The sequence below is a fragment of the Tyto alba genome, unplaced genomic scaffold (assembly GCF_018691265.1).
Source record: "Tyto alba isolate M040663 unplaced genomic scaffold, T.alba_DEE_v4.0 Super-Scaffold_6, whole genome shotgun sequence".
Lineage (NCBI taxonomy): Eukaryota > Metazoa > Chordata > Aves > Strigiformes > Tytonidae > Tyto > Tyto alba.
The window spans coordinates 52,536,688-52,557,943 of record NW_024881327.1 but is presented as its reverse complement, the minus strand read 5'-3'; the positions used below and the strand labels follow the sequence as shown (position 1 = coordinate 52,557,943).

At 45.3% G+C, this 21,256-nt stretch overlaps 1 protein-coding gene across 3 annotated transcripts in view; it reads left to right on the top strand.

Annotated features, from left to right (window-relative positions):
* Positions 1-20,986, top strand: part of SMOX (spermine oxidase) — a 76,685-nt gene extending 55,699 nt beyond the window's left edge. For all 3 annotated transcript variants that reach the window (XM_032993889.2, XM_032993888.2, XM_032993887.2), the window contains 5 exons: positions 692-918; positions 9,292-9,465; positions 12,027-12,723; positions 19,058-19,218; positions 20,513-20,986. In XM_032993889.2, coding sequence (XP_032849780.1) covers positions 692-918; positions 9,292-9,465; positions 12,027-12,723; positions 19,058-19,218; positions 20,513-20,650 — 1,397 coding nt within the window. In that variant the 3' untranslated portion in view covers positions 20,651-20,986. The remainder of the gene's footprint in view (positions 1-691; positions 919-9,291; positions 9,466-12,026; positions 12,724-19,057; positions 19,219-20,512) is intronic.
* The last annotated feature ends 270 nt before the right edge of the window (positions 20,987-21,256 follow it).

Below are 21,256 nucleotides of genomic sequence, written 5' to 3'. Positions count from 1 at the left end.
AGGCACAATATGCAGGCCAATATTGCCATTCCAGGGCAATCCAAATTTTCCTACATCTGCCTGCTGTTGACGCTTTTCTTCATCTGTCTGAGTATCCATCCCCTCCTCTTGAATACGGTGGATATTTGAGGTCTTTAGATCCTCAGTTCTTTCCCTACAGCTATAATATTTGTGCAGGTATCCTTATACGTCCTTTTTACAATAGTGCAGTGTGGCTTCTTACAGCTCTTTTCCTTCCCACGCCCCCTTCACTAGTCGGTGGCTTGTGCTGCAACAGGAGCAGTACATCCTCTGCTGTCTGATCGTGCTCTTAAGTGCACATTTAGAGAACATGATTTAGAAAAGCCAAGCAGCAAGGCTAGAGCAGCTAGCAACAACCATGATAAGAACTGGGAACCTAGATTCTGAATTTTGCCTTAAGTATCAGAGGTGTGTCACTGTGATGTATCTTTATTGGAAACATCCCATCCTTCTAGCACTATCTCAGCTCGTATCCCGAAGGACTGGTTTGAAGAACGCTGGCATTACCCTTGTCTAACAAAGAAAGCTTGCTTAAGTGATGTTCAAACTTGTGTTGTCCTTGGGCAATTGTTCTGCTTTTGCACGTGTACGTTTTATGTAGGGTTGCATGTGACAAGCTTTCAGGAAAATGGTCTTCAATAACTAGTTTGCTTGGTTTACTCTCCTGCAGGGCACGCCACTTTTGAACTGGGAGCTACGTGGATTCATGGTTCACATGGAAACCCAGTCTATCATCTAGCAGAAGACAATGGTTTACTTGAAGAGACTACTGATGGTGAGAGAAGTGTTGGACGGATCAGTCTTTACTCCAAGAATGGGGTGGCTTATCATCTTACCAACAATGGGCAAAGGATCCCGAAAGATGTGGTTGAAGAATTCAGTGATTTATACAACGAGGTTGGTATTCAGAAGCTTTGTCAGGTTGTAGATTTGACTGAAACAGTGAGACCCCTTGGCAGTTACAACGTTCTGGGTGTTGGATGAAGGTAGAAAACCATTAATGTCTTTATTTGCAAACATCAACACTTAGTTTGTTCTCATCTGCTTAACTATACCCCATTTGTCCTTGACGTGGGATTAACTCACTGTTTCTAGGAAGAACTATCTTTCCACATTTGTCATCAATTTAATCACTTCTAGCAACTATTGCTGGGGAGATCCAGTCATTTGTTCGAGAAAGTTGCTACTTCATTAAGAGAGTAGAGGAGGGATCAAATTACTAAACAAAGTAGAATGCAAAACCTTAGCAACAACCAGCTAAATATTGTAGCCCTGTGACAATTTATTGATGTTATAAATACCATAGTGTGCTGTGTAGTATGCCAGAGTCAGTGCAGTATTGTAGGAATTGCAAATTTCCTTGCATCAAAAGGAAAGGAACGTCATTTCTGGTAGATTCAGATCAGTGTGGACTTCAGTTTAAGATTATTTTAACTTCTTTTGAGCAATGTTCAGTGACGTCCATTTCAGTTCAGTGTAGATGAGGACGTCAGTATGTGACAGAAAAGCCAAATAGAAAAAGAACCCAAATAAACAACTGCAGATGCAGAACCTAAAAATACTAAATAGAAGCCTGAAAGATGGAAATGAAAATGCATGTTTAGTGGAAAGATTAACCTCTGCAAAAAAAGCAATAAGCCAGTGTTAGGCTCAGGGATAAAAGGCCAAATTTACTTGCATGTAACTTGGCACTGCTGCTGTCATTCTAGTATTTCTTCCAGAGGGAAAATGGGGTTTCTTACTGATTTGTGTGTTGAACATATGAAAGATTGGTATTAGTTCTACCTGCTTTCAGTAAGGAGATTTGGCCTTAGGCAGAGTGAAGTGAAAGAAGGAGGCTTGCCAGAGTTAATTGTAATTATTCCCCACATTAAAAAAATGTCACTTATGAAATACATTTAGGGGGATCAGTGCAGAATGCCTAGTCCTCCAGGTAATGTAATCTCTCTGTGAGTTATAAAAAATTGTGCAAAACATTATTATTTTGATCAGGCTGAAGCCATGCCTAAAACTGTCAGATTTTCATCTGACAGTGGATTTCACCAATATTTGATTCTTGGCTGAATGCACACTAGATTCAGGTTACTCTTGCATACTTTATGTTTAAAAATATATCCATGAACATTTAGAAAAGCCACCAAGAGAAAAGTCTCTGTAGCCTCTAAAGAATTATCAAGAATTGAATGGGGAGCAGAAATGGGGATTTTATTTTCAAACAAAAAATAATAATAAAAAAAAAGCTTTTGACACTGTCCTGATCTCTGCACTGAAACCTTTGATGGGATGGCACAAAATGATTTCTGCTTTAGAGAGGGGTAGTAGGAATTTCAGAGCAACCTCATTATGGAAGGAATTTAGCAAACAGCGGTAGGGAGCAAATTCTTCTTGGCAGGTGGAGAGAATTCATCTGAACAACTTTTTCATATTAATGGATTGAAAACAGAACCAGAGCCAGGAGGGAAGAAAGACAGGTGAGATGTGTGTGAAGCGAGATTAACAGGAACTAAAACTAGGAAAGATAGAGGGAGAGAGAGAGAGGGAGTAAGTGAAAATACTGCAGTGAGCAGCATTATTTATGTAAATAGAACACCGCCGAACTGCATGCAGGGCTCGGTGATCATCCTGTCTCAGAGATGATAGGAAAATCTCCAGCAAAGGGAGGGTGTCAGAGGCAGGCAGACTCTAAAATGAGAAGAGAATACAAAGATGAGAGCTACTTAGCTTTGAGACACAGCCGGTAAGATAAAGGCTATAACAAGGTGCCAGTGTTTTAGAAATGATTAATTTGGTAAATCTACCCTTTCTTTTACAGTAAGAGAAAGGGGGGCAGCCAGTGACATGAGAGAACAACACATTAAAAGTTAATCTTCTTTACGCAACACGTAATTAGCTTATCGTTGCCATAGGATATCTTTATCGCTAGGAGACAGAAAAGGCTTTCACATTTATAGACTGTAAAAATGTAAATACGTAGATTGTAATTTAAATGTAGACTGTAAATATGTAAGGGACAGCTTAAGCCAAGAAGACATCAGCCAACCTCTTAATTGCTGTTGCTGGGGAGGTGCTTTCTCTGTCTTCCTTCAAAGTGTGCTGGAATTTCTTGTAAGGGCAGCTCATGGTTTTGTCGAGCTTCTTGTCTCAGCCTCCTTGGGTTGTCACATTGGACCATCTTTAGTGATTAAGGACAGTTAACTGTGGTTTCTTCCCTACGTTGCGTAGGAAATGTGGGAATTGAGGCGAGCTTCGTGATCTCCTAAAAATCTCCAGTTAAAAAAGACTGTGTGAAATAAAAGTGCCCCAGCGGGTGGGCAGTCAGGAGCATGTGTGGCAGGCGTGTGGCTTTGGGGACCTTTGTCATGAAGTGCAGCGAATGTTTCTGTTTACACATGCTGAATCTCCCTGGTGCATCTCTGTTTTGTGTTTTGAGTCCCCCAATCCTCCAGCATTTTTTGTTTCCGTTTTCGCTAGAGTCCGTTCCGTCATTTTTATTGTATCCTGGCTGACCAATACTCTTTTGCTTTAACTGGTGATAAAATGGGTGATGGGAAGGAACAGTAAGAATTTGGTCTTCAGTTCTGCATCTCTGTTTTTTTTTGAGGAAGGGGGTTTTGTTAAAACATCTTGAAGTTGTTCAGGATAAAAAGCCATCTTACAGGTCACCAATTCCCGAGGTCAGGCTCTCCCTTGCCTCTTAGGAGCTCCCAGACCCTTCTCAAAGTTCTGGGGCAGCCAGCTGTTAGCAATCCCACCATCACGTCGTCTCACCTCTCAGGCTGCATTTCCCTCTTTAGAAGAGGCTGAGGTAGCAAAGGCATGTGACACACGCTGTCCTGACTTGAAAAGAAAAAACCCAAACCAAAACAACCGGCAACCACATGACGGGTGCAAAGCCTAACCAGGGACGGAGCACTGGCATTAACAGCGGAAAATGTCCTGAATGAACGGGGCTAAATTGGTCACAGTTTCAAATGCCTGCCCTCCCCTGCACAGCCGGCTCGCTTCCCACGCACTCACACACAGCCCTGCTCTGGCTGCAGCTGCTGCCACGTGCTTGTGCTCGAGCATATGCCTCCAGCTCTGCTGCTTCATCTGTATCTCTCTAGCCCCAGTTATCTTGTCATCTGGACACCAACTTCTAGTGAATGCAAAATGCAGAAGGCCTCCCTTGAGTGCTTCACTTGGCTCTGTGGAGCCACTGAAGCAGGAGCCCAGCAAGGTGAAGTCTCTACTCTGTGCGCTGAATTTTCTTGGCGTGAAAGGCAAGGCACCCCACTACCTCCAGAGCTTTGCCTCGCTAGTTCGTTTGGAAAGTCCTTACACTTTTTCCAGGCACTTCTCCAATCTTTTTTGGCTGGCTTCTTCTACTTTAATACAAGTTTTGCTTCTTTTTGTTTGCAGTAGCCTGAATTTTTAATAGCTGTAGGGATGCCTCACAGAAGCCTTTATTTGGTTACAAGGAAGCCAGCAGTAAGACTGCTCAGCTCTTCATTTCTGTAGCAGAAAGGTCCCTATGAGAGGTTGTCTTCACTGAGAGGCTGTTGCACCGCCTTGAAATCAGTCAAGATCTATCACAAGCTTGTGACCGAGGTGACCCGAATCCTCCTCCGTGAGTGCTCTAGAAGACTGAGCAATGCCTGCAAGGAAAGTCTCCAGTCCTGCAGAGCAGCTACCTGGATTTCCAACCATGCGTTGCCAGGCCATGGACCTTGAGAAAGGGCATTGAGCCTGCTGTTGGCAGGACAATTCTCCAGCCTCCAGTTGGTTTAAGATTATCCTGCTTTAGATCCTGTGGGACTGGCGCTGCTCAGCGTCATCGTCAGTCCATTTGGACAGCCTCTCAGAGGAAGGGGGGCACCAGCATTGGAAGGTTCCCCAGAGTGTGATGTCCATGCCACGTATTCACAATCTTCCCACCTTCCTCTCCACTCCTGCTAGAATAATTGGGGGAATCCTGGGGCTGGGGGAGGATTTTTTGCTTATAGCACTTCTGCATGACCCTCAAAGAAAAGTGACAGCAGTGTGACCTTTGAGGATGTCTGCTGCTTCAGTGTCTGTGTGTGCTTATAACTGCCAGGAAAATGTGAACAGGGACAACCCATTTCAGAGTTGCTCTTCCGTCCCTGCTAAGTCCTCATTTCCCTCTCTGAAGAGGTATTTAAGGCCATTTTGCAGGTATTAGTGAAGGGTGGGAGGGAGGTGGTGAGCTTGACAAGTTAAATGCAGGTGAAAAATCACAGTGCTTTGCCTGCTCAAGAATGTCACGTTCCATCGGCCAGCCTGATTTAAAAAAAGTGCCTATTTTTATGTAGGCTTTTCAATAAGGATGTGGTCCCTAAAGACCTGCTTCACAGGAACCCTCCCTTTAACAATCAGCTAATTAATGGCCTTGTTATCTGTCAGCTTTCTCCGGGTGTGCTGCACAGTTTCTGGGGGAGGGTTGCAGCCAAAGAATGACAAAGTTTTCCACCCTTTTCACCCCCTCCCTGTGCTGGGCTTTGTGCCATCCCCAATTAAGCTCCAATGCCTTGCCTTATGTTATCATAGAAAGCAGGACCAAAGGGCCAGGGAGAGTCGCCGTTCCCTCCCTGCCCCTCTATTGCACTGACAGATGTCTGGCCTGGTAACAGCACGGACCTATCTCCATCGGCGTTTTTTTGCTGCCCGGGGATTAAGTCACTGCAGTTTTTAAGCCAAGTGAGAAAAAGACAATGCTACGAATCGTCACCGGCACTGACAGGAAGGAGCGTGGATGGGGATGTGCTTTCCTGACCTCCTTCAGTTCTGAGAAACTTCTTTATTTAGATTTGTTCTTCCTAAGAGACTGCCTCTTCCTGTGGTGGAGGAGCACATATGTGGTAAACATGCGTAGGTGGAAGCCTATAGGTAACAGAGGGGACATCCTCGGTGGAACCCGTGTTCTCTGCAGATACTTTGGCTGTGGGATGCCCCAAAGCTGGTCAGAAAGAAGACAGATGTAAGCCGAAGTGAAGCCATTTTAGGTTTATGGCCATTCAGTTAACTCCTTTTAATTTCTGAATTTCAGCCCCATTTCCCTGCAGGATTGTGTGTAAACCCTCAGAATTAGGGAAGGGGATCTGCTTAGAATGAAATAGTCATTTGAGGTGTTCTGTGTCTTTGGCTTCTGCTGATGGTTCTTGCAGACAGACTTCTAGGGCCGGTTGTTCTGCCCAAACCCAGAGGAGCTTTACACTGAGAAATGATCAGGTCATTGTGCTGGGATGTGAGTTTGCCAGTAGTAGGAGCTGGGAGTTGATGCAGTCTGTCCTTTTTACCTTCCTGCTTCTGTCAGGCCTGTGATTACAGAAAAGGGAGAGGAGTCTGGGCTGTATATGGTGTAGCTCTCCTTGCTTCTGAGCATGGTGCTCCCCATGGAGGAGGGTTACCTAGAAAATCCGCAGAATCTTTCAGGCCATTCTTGATGCTACCTTTTGCCAGGATCTTTGAGATAAAGCCCACTTGAACTCTCTCAGGAGCCCTTCTGTCATCACACCGTGATGAAATCAGTGAAGGAGAATGTGTTTTCAAATCCCACAAATGCCTGTTCCTAGTGACTTCAAAGGTGGTGCCATAGGCATGATGATGCTTTCTGTTATTATGAGCAGTTTTCCCACCTGGGGAAGGAAAGTCTAGGTAACTGCCAACTCCAGACAGTACAATTCTGCTCCTACTTCAGTGGAAATCTACCTTAAATGAGGGCTTCTAGTTAACCTTTTCCATAATTTCTTATACAGGATGTGTTTGCATACGTACATTAAAGGATACATTTTGAGCATCTTTTTGTTTCTTCTATTATGACCATGTATTAATGTAGGACTTGCTGTCATTTCTCCTTTTGCTTCTTGCCTACAACAGTTTAGCCTTCTGTTCTTCGTCAAATGGTTCAGCACCCCCAAGAAGAGAAAAGCAAGAAAATAACAGGGATTCTGAGGAAAAAATAATAAGTCCTGATGGTGTTTATACTTCCCTGCTGTCTGATCAATGGGATGACATATAGAGGAAAGACTTTACTTGATGTTAACAGCACAGAGAACAGTGCTTTTCTGCTCTTTTCTCTGTTGGGCAATGAAGAATACAATGGTTAATAAAAACATGCCCATGGCTCACTTATCCTTTTGGCCAAATGGTAGCTGGGTTTTAACACAGCTTTGCTTGTCTTGTGAATGTGTTATCTGCTTATAATGTGCAATCAGCTTATGAAAGCTGAGCTGCATTATGCTGACGCAAGGTCTACGCAGCTTGTGCTTGCTGGAAGTGGTTTGGGCCTCAGAACTCAGTGGACCTGAGAGCTGTGGGATGTTGAAACTGCCAGAGAGCATTGGGGAACAGAGAAGGCACAATTTCCTCTCCTTTGCTGGAAGCCTTCATTTCATACAGGGCATTGGTCTCCACCTTTCTTGTCTGGAAACCTCCTTGGAAAGGCAGTGTTCCAAACAGTGTCTGCAATTCTCTTCCATCTTTACCAGTTCCACTTATTTTTCTTGTGATTACTTCCTTCTCTGTTTTTGTAGTTTATGTTCCCTCTTTTTCATTCTTTCACTCATTTTCTACTTCAGTTTTCTCCTCATCTCTTACTTATCTACACACCTTCCTCATTCACTCACAGACCTGCTCTCTCTTCACTCGGAGCACTGCCATGCATTTTTCCTCACCACCTCTCTTCCTTCATCATCCCTCTAGTTTGCCTCCTCATATTCACTTTATTCCTAAAACCCAAGAGAAAATCAAGCTTCTGGGGAGAAATGGAGTGGGAAGAAACTAAACCATGGTGAATTAGCCATATCAGCAGAGAACGGGAAGCTCTAGGAGCCTTTGAAGGAGAGGCTGCCACAGTTTTGCCAGCTTGCTACCAGGCACTTACTTTTGAGTTGAACTTCTCAGTGTATATTCGAATAATCTCTTTCCAAAAAAGGATCATAAATTGTAATCAAAACATCTTTGACGGGAAAAACTCACCAAGCAGGGATATTGCCTTTCTGCTTGTGAGAGTACTGTGCATCCCTGTGGCATGATGTAAATGAGAAGGTGACTCATTCTGGACAAACAACTCGTTAATGGGATGAGTTGCACTTCTGGGAGGCATCTTTTAAAAGCTTTCCTGTGTTAAAAGATTCCTTGGGAGTTTTTCTGTGGAAATGAAGGGCCGTGATTCAACTGCAGGCTCTTCTGGCAATGTTACAGACAAAAGCACTGATTACTCCAGACAGCCACAAGGAGATGGCTAGGTGGATGGTGGTTTTCTTGCTTTTCAGTAGCTTCTGTGCTGAAAACTGGGGTTAAAAAAATATCAGGAAGATCTTTAAAGAAAAATGGTTTGTTTGAAAGGTATTTTTCTTGTGGGTGGCTCTCAGGCTGGGTTCTGGTGGGGGCTGCTAGGGATGTCATTGTTTTCCATGGATTTATACCTGTCTTGTGCTCAGCAAATAAAACGTGTGCATACAAAATTCCTCTGCAAAGCCTGTGTTGGTTGCTTCCAGTTTTTCAGGGGACAACAGAAGAGTAACTATGAAACTGAATTCCCTCACCCTGGTGGATTCCTGGGCATTATTGTTAAATAATGGAGAGGGTGGAAGGGCTGGTTCCAGGTTAGAGCAGTCAAAAGTATGGGCCCTGCAACTTGGGCTTGAACCTGAGACACCAAAGTGGGAGAAGAGCTGGTTCTTCAGATGTGAGGAGGCACGTGGGTTCTGCTGCTCGTGTTCCCTCCTGGTAGACTTTGGATGGACACTGGAGCCACGTCGGGCTGTGACACTACTCAGCAGAGCCAGAAAGCACACATGGCAAACCCAAACCCGTTCTGCAGAGCTGCTCTGCAGTCTGCACTTACTTGGCTCGCTAATGCAGCTGCAGCATCTAAACATCTGGTTGAACAACAGGTTTGAGCTACCGAAAATGGCAGGACTGCCTCACTTGGTAGAATGGGCACGCTTGAATTAAAAAATAACTTAATAGTAAGTTAATAGTGACTTAATGACTTAATGGTAGCTGGACTGTTGCAGGTGAGTAAGGGTGGTTATCTTTGCCTGGAGGGAAGTGTTGCTTCCTGCCTTCTAAGCAGCGTAGCTGTGGGTGCAACCTGACACGGCCCTGGAGCAGAGTGCACGATAAACTGCCAAAGCTGCTCTCTAAGGTTGGCAAGAGAAGGTGATCTAAACGTGCTGGGTTTGGAGGGAAGGACAAGCATCTTGCTTGGGGGCTTGGATTCTGCTGTGAATCACGTTGTCCGTCTTTCTGTCCCGTCTCTGGCAGGTCTATAACCTGACTCAGGAGTTCTTCCAACGAGGTAAACCAGTCAATGCTGAGAGCCAGAATAGTGTGGGCGTCTTTACACGGGACGTAGTGCGCAAACGTGTCAAGGCCGATCCGGATGACACAGAGGCCATCAAGAGGCTGAAACTAGCCATGATCCAGCAGTACCTTAAGGTGTGTGTGCACATCATTGTTTTTGGGTTTTAATTAAGAGCGGGCAAATCTTGAACCTCAGACACCTGGCTAAGCCTTGCCCATCACTGGGGAATTGCTTTCTGTGGTCTCTTGCAGCTGGGACAGTTTGTATTTATATTGACAACTTTTCCTCATAAGGCATATCCAAAGACAGTGGGCTGCAAGAAATAATGCCTTTACTCTTTTTTTTTTTATTCTTCTTACCTTAAACTTCCAGCTTTCTCATTAGAAGGAGCTCTCCTAGGCCCTGTTAATTTTTCTGGTGTGATGTAATGTTTTCTTACCACCTGAAGCTACTCTATTGTCAGATTCTTTTAGTAATGTCTTGTAGTATGCCTTACACCTGGGACCCCATGATCCTTCCTGAGTGTCTTTTATCCCCTTCTGCCTCTGTCCATATCTCAGAGACCAGAAGAAATGTAACTTTGATACTAGTAATTTGCTGAAGAAATCCCCGGAAAGCATTTTGAAGGTAAAGCAATGAAATAAAAGGTAGATTGTATAAACCCATGTCCTAATCTTCTTTCCTCACGGCTTGCCTAGTTCTTTTTATCTCCTTGATGCCTGGGCCTAAATGAGATCTCTGTGGGATGAGGACTTAATGCTGCATCGAGCGCTCCACAATTAAAGTATAACAGTAATTCCTATTTCAATTATAATGAATTAAAGGCTTATGAAATGAGGCAGGGGAGGTGAGCAGCGTTCTGTGATGTGGGTAAGTGTATGGTACTTGTTATTTACTGGTTGGAAGCTGAAACAAAGAGGAATAAAGACCTAAGCAGTCTCACAGGAGATCTGTGGTAACACTGAGATTTGAACCCAGGTGTCCTGAGTGCTGTCCTAACCCAAAAGCTTTTCTCACAGGGAGTCTCCACAGCTGCCACGTAAAGACTAGTTATTTATTATGTTATTCACATAACATCACCCATGAAGACAATGTTAGTAATTTGATATAGTTCTGGTTTTTCTAGTGGTTACTTTTGTGGTTGCTACAAGTTGCCACGGCCAGAGACTTTTCTGCAAGTCTTTCAAATCCCTTCTCGTGCGTAAATACCTGAGAACAACAAAGCTGCTAATACTTAAGACTATCAGATCAGAGTGGGGATTAACTGGTGTCTTGGGCAATGTATAGGCTTGCTAGTTGCCTGTTTTTCTCCCTGGCGTTTTCCTCCATGGTTGAAAGAATCAAATAGCCATCACTGTAATCCTCCTAATGTGGGGCGTCCTGTTGGAGCATCCAGGGAGGATGAGCGGCCTGTTGCGTGACCCAGGGTGCAGGGTTTGTATTGTGGGCCAGCACAGCTGACCCTGGGCGAGTGTTGGCGAGTGCCACTCAGCTGTCAGATGTGGTGGGACCACAGCAGGCTGGGAGGACGGGTCTTCTTCACGACCTAGCTGCTGGTGACCTGGCCCAGCAGTTGTGCCTGCTCAGTCTTCACTGGAGACATGGGGCGATGTCCAGGAGGGGACAACCACCCGGTCACAGTACGGTCACAGGAGCTGCCTGGGAACTACTTAGTACAACTTTGAGTTGTTTGCTTGACATCTTAGCCCAGCACAGAGATTCCTGCCCTGCACCAGGATGCTCCACAGGGAGAGGGTCTAGGCTCGCCAGGTTTCCAAACGTGGTCATTAAAATGGGGAAAAGTCTGGAATATTGGCCAAAGGGTGAGGCAAGGAGTTGTAATGTTCCCTTTGCCTAAAATGCATAAAGAATTACAGTGTGCAAATCCTTGTGACTCCGGTGATTTGAAAATTTTAAGATGTGTCCTGTGCATCAGTATTATCATTAGAAACTTAGCACAGGAGAGGCCAAACATCCTGCCTTTGTTTCAGGGATTGTTGGAAGCTATGGCTATGCCTAATACTCCTGCTAACATTAACCAACAGGTCCTGAATTGAAAGCTTTGATAATCACATCAAGAGAATCAGGCGCAAGTGTCACACATCTCGGCATTTCCCTTTTCTGTCTCCTTCAGTTCCCTCTGTGTTGGGTCCTCTCACCTCTGGCAGATTGTTAGCTTGCTGATTGCTGACTGCCTGACAGCACGTTGAAAGCTGCAGACAGCAGAAATAGCTGCCAAAAGTTTTTCGTGGCTCCTCATGGGAACATTTATTAACATTGGAAAGAACATCTGATTAACATAGCTCCAGCTTCTGTTGTAGAGGCACCAAGCAGCCAGTCCCTGGCCAGAGAAGTGGGTTTTAAATGATACAAAACAGTCAGAACTGTAACCCAGAATCATGCAGAAGCAAAGACATCGTCTCTGAGCTGTGGATGATGCAACCATGGCTGATGCAACCAAAGCTGATGCAGCTTGTTAACATGACAAAATGGTTTCTCTGATTGGAAGAAAGGCTAAGGATTGATTTCGTCAGATCTGATGGCCAAACGCTTCTTTACTAGCAAAAATAAATGTGGTTTAAGAGTGGGATTCATGACTCCCAGCTTGTGCAGCTCCTCTGTGCCCTCGCGGTGTTGTGCTGTGACGAAAGAAGTTGCTCTGTGGCAACGTTGCTTTTGTGTTGCTTTTCCTTAGGTAGAGAGTTGTGAGAGCAGCTCCCACAGCATGGATGAAGTCTCGCTCAGTGAATTTGGGGAATGGACCGAAATCCCTGGGGCTCATCACATCATTCCTTGCGGTTTCATTAAAATCGTGGAGATTTTGGCCCGCTCCATTCCTGAGTCTGTCATTCAGCTCCGCAAGCCGGTCAAGTGCATCCACTGGAACCAGTCGGTCAGCAAGGAGATTGAGAGGGTGGCTGACCACAACAGTGACCCCGAGGAGGACAAGGGCTCCGATGTCTTCGTAGAGTGCGAGGACTGCGAGTTCATCCCAGCTGACCACGTCATTGTGACTGTGTCCCTGGGAGTCTTGAAGAAACGCCACGAGAGCCTGTTTCATCCCCGCTTGCCCGAGGAGAAGGTGATGGCCATTGAGAAACTAGGAATCAATACGACTGACAAGATTTTCCTGGAGTTCGAAGAGCCCTTCTGGAGCTCCGAATGCAACAGCATCCAGTTTGTCTGGGAAGATGAGGCAGAGAGTGAGAGCTTGACTTATCCCGAGGAGCTGTGGTACAAGAAGATCTGCAGCTTTGATGTACTCTACCCACCAGAGAGGTACGGCCACGTCCTGAGTGGCTGGATCTGTGGAGAAGAGGCTTTGATTATGGAGAAGTGCGATGATGAAACTGTGGCAGAAACCTGCACCGAAATGCTACGTAAATTCACAGGTCAGCCATGCTCTGGTTCCTTTGGTGAGTGGAGAAAAGAGGCAGAGTGGGGCTGGGGTGTTGAATAACCACTAGGAAGGAAATGCACTAAAGTAATTTTTAGTTCTTTGGCGTTTTATGTCTCTTTGAACGGTCTCTGCGTGTGCTTTCAGCATACCTCCGGCTTGGGTGTGCCTGAAAGCTATTTATACAGAGGGGCTGATAACCAGCTCAGGAAGTGGTGGGCAGAAGTGCTTGAGGATTCCACATCCTCTGCTTTATTTAATCACAAATAACTCTTCAGCAGCTGGAGCTGTCAGACTCGGTACTGCTGAGGACTGATCTCAGCTGCAGAAAGCAGCACAGCTCTTACAGAGCCAGTGGAGTTGAACCTGTTTAGATCAGCCGAGATGTGGTAGTTGAATTGCATCCCTGACCTTCATTCAACATGAGACTGTATGGAAATCTCTTTGGCCTAAATTTCGAAGAATCCATTGATCTTGAGAGTTCCCATTTTCTGGGTACCTCACTTAAGTATTTCTGGGCTTCACAGGTTTCACGTTTACAGAACATACATCCCATTAAAGGCAGCAGTTGGAGCAAGACAGATCTTAGCTGTATTATACTGAGAAAATCGAAGGTGAAATCACTAAAAGTAGTAATACTTGAAGGCACTGGGCCTTAGTTTGTCTGCAATCACTTTTCTAGAGGTTGCACACCTTCCCAAGAAAAGGGCTTTTTGTATCTGTAGAGGTCTTTGAGATCCTCTGATGAAAAACACCGTACATGCGCAAGTGTAAGGTCGTCACACTGAAGGAGATAGTGGTTGACTCATTGGCAATCTTGAAATAAGGATTTTGAGTTTATGCATAATTACAGTCGATTGTAAGAGCAGCATCATCCAAGATTAGATGTATTTTATGATATTCTAGAGATGAGTCCTGTGATTAAGCTATTTATATCTGCCTGCTGGCTCGTGTTAGCCAAATCTCAAGACCCAGGTAAGGTTTCCAGCCTTACCTCTTGCCAGTGGACCTCCTATTAACTGAAGAAATTTGCCTTCGCAAGTGTAGCTTTCCCCCGTGCTTACAGACCATTTGCTACCAACAGCACAGAGATCTAGAGAAAGGGTCCTGGAAGCTAAGGACTGCCTGCATAACTGGCTGCTGCCAGAAGAGGTTTTATGTATTACTACTCTCTTCAGAAAGCATAGGGTAGACACTGGATTCAGAAACCCTAATGCAGCGATCCAAACTGATTCCTTGTTTCAGCTTGCTGGGTGTTGCATTTATGTTGTGTGGCTCCCCTGCAGTCTGCAGAGGAGTGGGATGAATCAGTGAATGCTCGGCTCTGGGCAGCTTCTGCCTCCCGAGCTGCTTGTTTTCAGTGGTGTTGGGTATCCCTACAATCTGTTGCAACGTCACTACATACATACCTTCTTTCCTCCTGACCTCAGCAGGCCAACTGCTGCCCTGTGCAGGCGGAGCAGGAGGCTGTTCTCCAATTTAAGGCCAAGTTGTCCAGTGCTGATGTCTCCCAGAGCATATAAACAACCTTGTGTGTTGCAGCTCTTCTTGCTTAAGTCATCTTTCTTTTCTAAAGCAACTCGATTCATCGGTGGGAATTTGGCTCTTTGGGCCTTTCTTAGTTTGGTGGATGGGAATATATTCTCTCTCTTCCTTCTCTGGCTCCTTTGCTGTTGTTATTGTTTGCATATGTTGGATGTTCCTCTCTTCCTCTCAGGATGGAAATGTGTTGGCCCTGGGTCATCAGTATGCGCTGCAGTTGCTGTTCCAGCTGATGCTGCACCTGATCACTGTCCATCAGCCTCCTCAGCACTGTGAGCTCTATCTCAGCTTTCTGCTCATCCCGGGTTATCTAACCCCGGAGGATTTCAGACTGAATTTACTAGGGCCTTGCCTTGCAATGAACATTTTGTGCATAAGCTGAGAGGTGGCCTCTCAGCTGCTCTAAACTGCAGGAATAAAACCTGTTCTTGGAGCACTCATTACACAGCGTGACCTGTTCCACTTTCTGCCCCCAAAACTTATTAGTTTGTAGAAAACCTTTTCACAGATCTTCCAGAAAGGCAGCTGGGTTTATCCTGTACCCTTTGCTCCCACTTTCCCTAGCAGGTTTGCAGAAGCAGCAGTGCATCAAGGCTAATCTGGACCAGGTGCCAGGCTGAAATAACAGAAGCATGCTCAGCTCTCTGTGCACCTACCGTCTTCTCCACTAATCTGCCTCACTGGGAGTGTGAGAGTGGGTTAGACCAGTTTGGGGAGGGATGGGGACAGACACAATGCAGCCTTCTGTCTATGATCTAACTGTATTAATTTCTGAAAATTACTGGACTCCTCTGGTCCAGTTAGCACCACCAAACTTTGTGTTAGTCATCTGAATTGGGAAAATAGTCCTCCCAGGATCCTGTGCTCAGTGGAAAAAACGACTCTTCTGTGAGGCAGTTCAGATCTTCCACACCTCATTTGGTGCTCTGTGACCTCTTCTGAAGCAGCTTTTCTCTACTGAGTATAAAGAGAGCCTTATATTCAGTAATGAAAGTAGGTAGTATGAGCCTTTTAATGTTCGCTTTGCCTTTTGTAGCTTTCATGTTCTGGGTATAAAATCCCCCACATTCTTATTTCTTACTCTTCTATTAAAGAATTAATGCATTACCAGGTGGGTTCAGCTGTGTTTTCCCAGTCTGTTGCTTATGGAGGCCTTTGCTTTGGCTTCGCAGGGTGTTAGACCACTCCTGTGTTAAAACCTTTCTCTTGGACTCGGTGTTATTTCACACTGAGAATTTCTTTCTGAGAGGAGATGATCTGCCTCTGTGACCTTAAATTTCACATGCAGGTTGGTGTTGGGGATTATCTGGCTTTGTTGTGGAAAGCTCTGAGGATTGTTCTAACCTAAGAACCATTGACAATTTCTGCTTTTCACAACTGGATGGCTGAAAAGCAGTGTCCTCTAAATCTGATTAAATGGCATGCCTTTGAACAATTAGAAGCCTTGCTCTGGTTTCTTTGTTGGCTAAGCTCCGAGGGTTAGAAGCCAGAAGGCAGTAATTGCAGGCCTGCTCCCTTCTGAAGGACTCGCTGGTTTGTCAAGCTGCAGCTGGAGATGTCCTGGGTTGGCCTCCCCATCCTCCAGCTATTTCTCTAGCGGGGAACGAATCCCTTTTTCGGTTCCGTGTCATATCCACCAGCCTGAGTTGGATGCCTGGGATGCCCTAATGTCTCTCTGGGAGCTGTAGACACTAATGTGTGGGTAGTACCACAGATCTCTGTTGGCCTTGATGGGATCTTGGAAACCCTGCTCTCAGACAGGCATCTAAATTTAGGTGTCTTGCTTTAGATCTGTGATTTGATTTTATGATAATCCTGTGTCTCATAATCAACCCCATAACCCAATAAGTCTACCCAGCCACACCTCCCAGTAGCTGAATAAAGAGAGGATTATTTGAGGCACATGGAATTATCTTCCATAGCATCACGAGTGGAAATCTGTGGCATAAAGATACATGCCCTTCCATTTTAATGAAGGTTAAGGTCCTTTTTTAGCCATTTTATATCTTGTTGGAAACTTCTAAGTTTCCACATCTGTAATAATTGTTACTTTTATCTGTCGGCAAAGGCAGATGTTTACCCATCTGTTTAAAAGCAGATGGAGAAAGCCCAATTAAATACGTTCCTTGAAAGAGCGTGGTCCTCTCAGTCTTTGTAGTTTCAGTCTTGCAAACAGCAGCTCAGGATCAGAGCTTGCATTACACGTTCCCCTCTGACGTTCAGCTGAGCTCCTGTCTTCAGCAGCCATGAAAGTCCCCCGATTCTTCTCTTAGAAACAGCTCCTCGCGTTCAAAGGGGCATAAATGCAGAAGCGCAGGGGCAGGGTAGTTGCACGGTGGACACCTGGGTCGGGCTCACGCAGTCTGATGTGCTGGAGAACCCTAGAGGGGCTCGTGAGGGCTTGGTACGTCTGCGCCGCACAGCACGGTGCTGGGGAAGGAGACTGGTTTGGTGCTGGGAGCCCTCCAGCTGCCTTTTAAGGTACCCAGGCTCCTCAGCCCTGCCGTCCGCCCAGTGCCACACGCTTCACGGTGCTGTGCTGTGCTCCCCCTCGGGGTGAAGTTGCTGCATGAAGAATGACTCCCCGGTGGGAAGGCTGCTGATTACCTGCTCGTATGCACAGCGCACAGTCATCCATGGGAAACACTAGAGAGGGACAAAGCTGTTGCTTTTACCAGTCTGAATGACTGCTCTATTAAATATTGCTGGATTTCTACAATTGTTGATGGGGCTGATGACTCCACAAGCTCTTTTGTTAACAAATTTCAGTCTTTTAGCAGATCTGTGGCCTTATCTGCAGGCTGGCAAGCCCACACCTCCCTGCTTGTAACATTCTGTGTTCCTAAAGTTAATCACCTTTTTTATCAACATCTTACTTGTTGACTCCTGTATTGAAAATCATCTGGGTACCTTGACAGTGGACCATGAGAACGTGCCCCAGCTACAGCAGAGGCACCACCAGCCCACTGCAGAGGCTTCTTTTATTTGAAAATACATTGTGTGGTTGTTTTTGTGTAATGCAGTGTGATGGATGACTGCTTTGGCCCTCTTTGGTGGTGTGTTGTCTAACAGCTTTCATGGTGTTTCCCACAGCCCTTAAAAATAAAACGTGATAACTTATTTCCTTGACGCATCTGAGAGCTCCCTGTTTGCAGACTCCCTTGGGCTTTTCACTTCCATCCCAGGCATTCCTGCTTTGAAGATTCTTGGGGGAGCATATTTTAGAGGCTTTGTTATGCTGAGTTCTTATTCCTGAAACAACATTCATTTGTAGGATGTGTTTTGTTTGTAGGGTGTATTTATTTGCTAGTCTGTGCCATATTTTGATCTGAGGGTTAGTGGTTAGAAAGTGTTCACAGTGTACTCTGGCAAGCCATCCAGGTGCCTTTGCTCTGTTTCAGCCTCGTATTTCATAATTCTAGTTGACACACTACACTCCCCAAAAGAGTAGCTGAATCAGGGAAGTAACCTGCTCCTGATTTTAAGGAATTAGAGTCATGACTAAATAATTGTTTAGTGGAACTAAATAATGTAGTGCCTGACTAGTCTTTACAGTTGGATGTCTCCCTCTCTAAGCTCTGATGGAGAAAGTGGGGGAAGTTGGATCATCTTTATAGCAGGCTCAGCATGCTGAAGCATTATGGAGCCAGGGTCTGATGCAGGTACAGGAACTGTGCAAGGTGTAGATACATTTGAGTTACTCTTGCTCTCTGTGCTGTCTGCCAGACTCCAGTAGCTGAACCTTGCCTGCATATGTGAGGTGGCCTCAAGGGTGGGTCTCAGCTCTCCTGCAGAGAGAGTTTATCTTCAGTTCAGTTCTCCATGTCCCGTCTCCCCATTCCTCTCCTGCCAAGCCAGGTACAATCCCGGGATGCCAACGGCATCTTGGGCAGTGACACTGAGGTGGTCTCAAACCAGCCCAGCTCGAGGCTCTCCCACGTGTGACACTCCCTATTTCAGTTCCACCTGAGGCTCTTGTGCCACTGGCTGGTGGGCTGTCTTGGCTACAGTCCTGGACCCCATGCCCTCCACTGCTCTTGGGGATGGGGACAGTGGCTGATGATGGCCCTATCCTCCTTTTACTGAAGTGCCCCTCCCCTCTAGGTCCTACATCCTCTTCGCAGTGGAAAACCCACAGAAATCTAGAAGTCCTACTTCCAGCCTCAAAAGCCTTCTTCCCATACCATGTGCATCCCACAACATGGGTGTGTTGGATTTTAGGTTAATTATGGGGAGAGACTGAGGAGCAGTTGGAGTAACACGGGTTTTGAAAACTTTCTGACAGGTTTTCCTATGCCCCCACGTAATGAGGATTTGCCTTCTAACATCCTTATCTCCCTTCCTCTTTGAGGGCACACCTCTCTCACAAGACTGCTTAAACTTCCAGTTTAGACTGGGCGCTCAATTAAATACCTAGGTGAGATGAATCATACGCTCGATCACCCCTGTGGCAAATGAGACCAGGAAAATGCTCTGTATTTTCAAACAAACTGTGTCCAGAGTTCCCTGACGCTTCCTGACCTCTTAGGAACATAAGCATTTTAATGATATTTCCCAAAATGGAAGACTGCAGCTGCGATTAAAAGGAATACTGTTTCTTTTACATAGGTACTTACAACTCAGTAATAGAAAAGAGATCTAGTTTAGGGCCTTTCCTGTAGCCTGCAGGCTCTGCTAGGATGTATTTTCAGTAAATCAGAATACATGCCACTCCACACCTTGCACAGGTATTGTAATGTTTTCTCTCAGACAACAGTCTTACTTTTTGTCTTCTGCTTTCCAACCAGGGAATCCAAACATTCCAAAACCTCGCCGGATCCTGCGGTCCTCCTGGGGCAGCAATCCCAACTTCCGTGGATCCTACTCTTACACCCAAGTTGGGTCTAGCGGGGCTGATGTAGAGAAACTTGCTAAACCACTGCCTTATGCTGAAAGCTCCAAAACTGCTGTAAGTATGGTCCAAACCAGTTCTGTGTCAAGAAGACTAACATCTCCATTTTTTGGGGGGAGATTGAAAGAAACAGGTTGGGCTTCTAGTAATGTGTTTTCCAGGTTTTTTTTAATACATATCCCTCTGGACAAATAATGTGTGTGGGATTTTACCTCTAATGTTTGGAATCCCAGCATCTCAGGGATTCGCACATCTCTCTCTAAAATTATCAAGAGCTGGGCATCTGCGTGGCTTTTGAAATTCTGATCTCTGTGTTTAAAGACCATTAGCCTTATTGGCAAGTTCAAAATCCCGTAGGAAAGCATGTTATTCTGTTTTAAAGCGTAGTCTGAATATGGAGATTAAATGCAGGAGCCCTGCTGATGACTAGGTCTGAATGTGTCAGAGGTGCATGTTAGGAAATCTTTTGGTGTTGGCAGTAGAGGGTGAGGGAGGCCCAGTCCTTGGCTGGGGGACTTGTGCATTGAGAGGGAACGATGAATTTGCTCCTCACACACTGCTTTTGCTTTCTGAATACAATCTTGTTTTTGGAGAACAAGAGCACATGTGGAGATAGTTACCACAGCTCAGCTGATGCACAGTAACGTGTTAAGCCAAACTCACCCCATCATTCAGGGTTATGTGTTCAAATCCAAAGACAATGGTTGATGAATATGCAGCCTCCTGACCCCACCATATGATTTTTTTCAACGCAGAAATCTATTAAAAAAAGATAGCAGGAACTTTAGGAACCTATCTCTGTAGTTTGCGGGGGAGAGAGGTACCTGAAATTCCTGCCTCAGAACTGAGTTGGCAGCAATTTTAGCAAGCACCTAACTGTTGATGTGAGAGATAAGACGCTGTGTCTCACCCTTTGGGTTTTGAGAAATGACTACTTTTTCCTTCTGAAACTGCAGCCCAGAAAAACGAATCCTTAATGCCGAAAAGGCTAGAGTATAATTGGGGGGAGCAAAAAGAGGAGTTGACCTAGAAGTGAGGTGCTCAGTGACTCGTGCAGATCTGTTGGAGGTTATTGGAGCTAGTGTCTGGCTCCGTGGTGGTGCCTCAGCCCTGCAAGCAGCTCTGCGCAGGCATAGCAATGAGGACAAGCTTGACCTTGGCAGACATGTGCCGTGCCTGTCCCCATGGTGCATCTCACTGGGATTTCAAGAACCAGCACTCTAAAAACACTGGTGTCAGCTCAAGGGGATATGAGAGGGCACAGAAAGTTCTGTTTCCTTTTAGCCTCGTGTCTGCTTTCCAGTGAGAACTGAGCATTTCTGCTTTTTTTTTTTTTTTTTATCCTCTCCAGCCGATGCAGGTAATGTTTTCAGGGGAGGCCACTCACAGGAAGTATTATTCCACTACCCACGGTGCTGTGCTTTCTGGGCAGAGAGAGGCCGCTCACCTCATTGAGATGTACCAGGACCTCCTGCAGTGCCGGAGCTGAAAGGCCCCGCGTTTGCAAACACCACCAACTCCTGAATCCTTGTACAGGTGTGTGGAGGGGGGTTCTTTTTAAATTATCAGTTCACAGTAGAACAACCTTTATCTTTTTCTATTAAAAAAAAAAAAAAAAAAAAAGCCCTAACTGTTTAAAAAGTTAGTCATCAATAGCTTCATTTCCGTGTGCTGTATTGTTAACAGGGAAGGGTGCTCCTTTTGTCCGGTAAACTGTTTCTTTGTCATTTTAATTCTGACTTCACTTTTGGTGCCTATCTTTATTTTTTGTTTTCTTTCTGTATTGTAAGTGCCTTCTATACTAAAATAAATGTTGTAATAAAAAGACTGGGTGCTTTGGTACTTCCTGGACACTTCACTCAGTAACTTGAAACTCTTCTATTCAGTGTTATAAAAATAGGGGTTTTGTCGCTTCCTACAAAATTTGGAGTAGGAGGATCTTGAGATAGATCTGGGTACTCCATGTACTGGTTGATCTTACTGTTTGTTCAAAGAATTGCATCTTACACAGCCGTTGCCCTGTGCAGATTAGCACAGAAATCACTCCGTATCACTACATATTTAATTCTGTGTGTCACCTGTCTGTCTGTGTGCT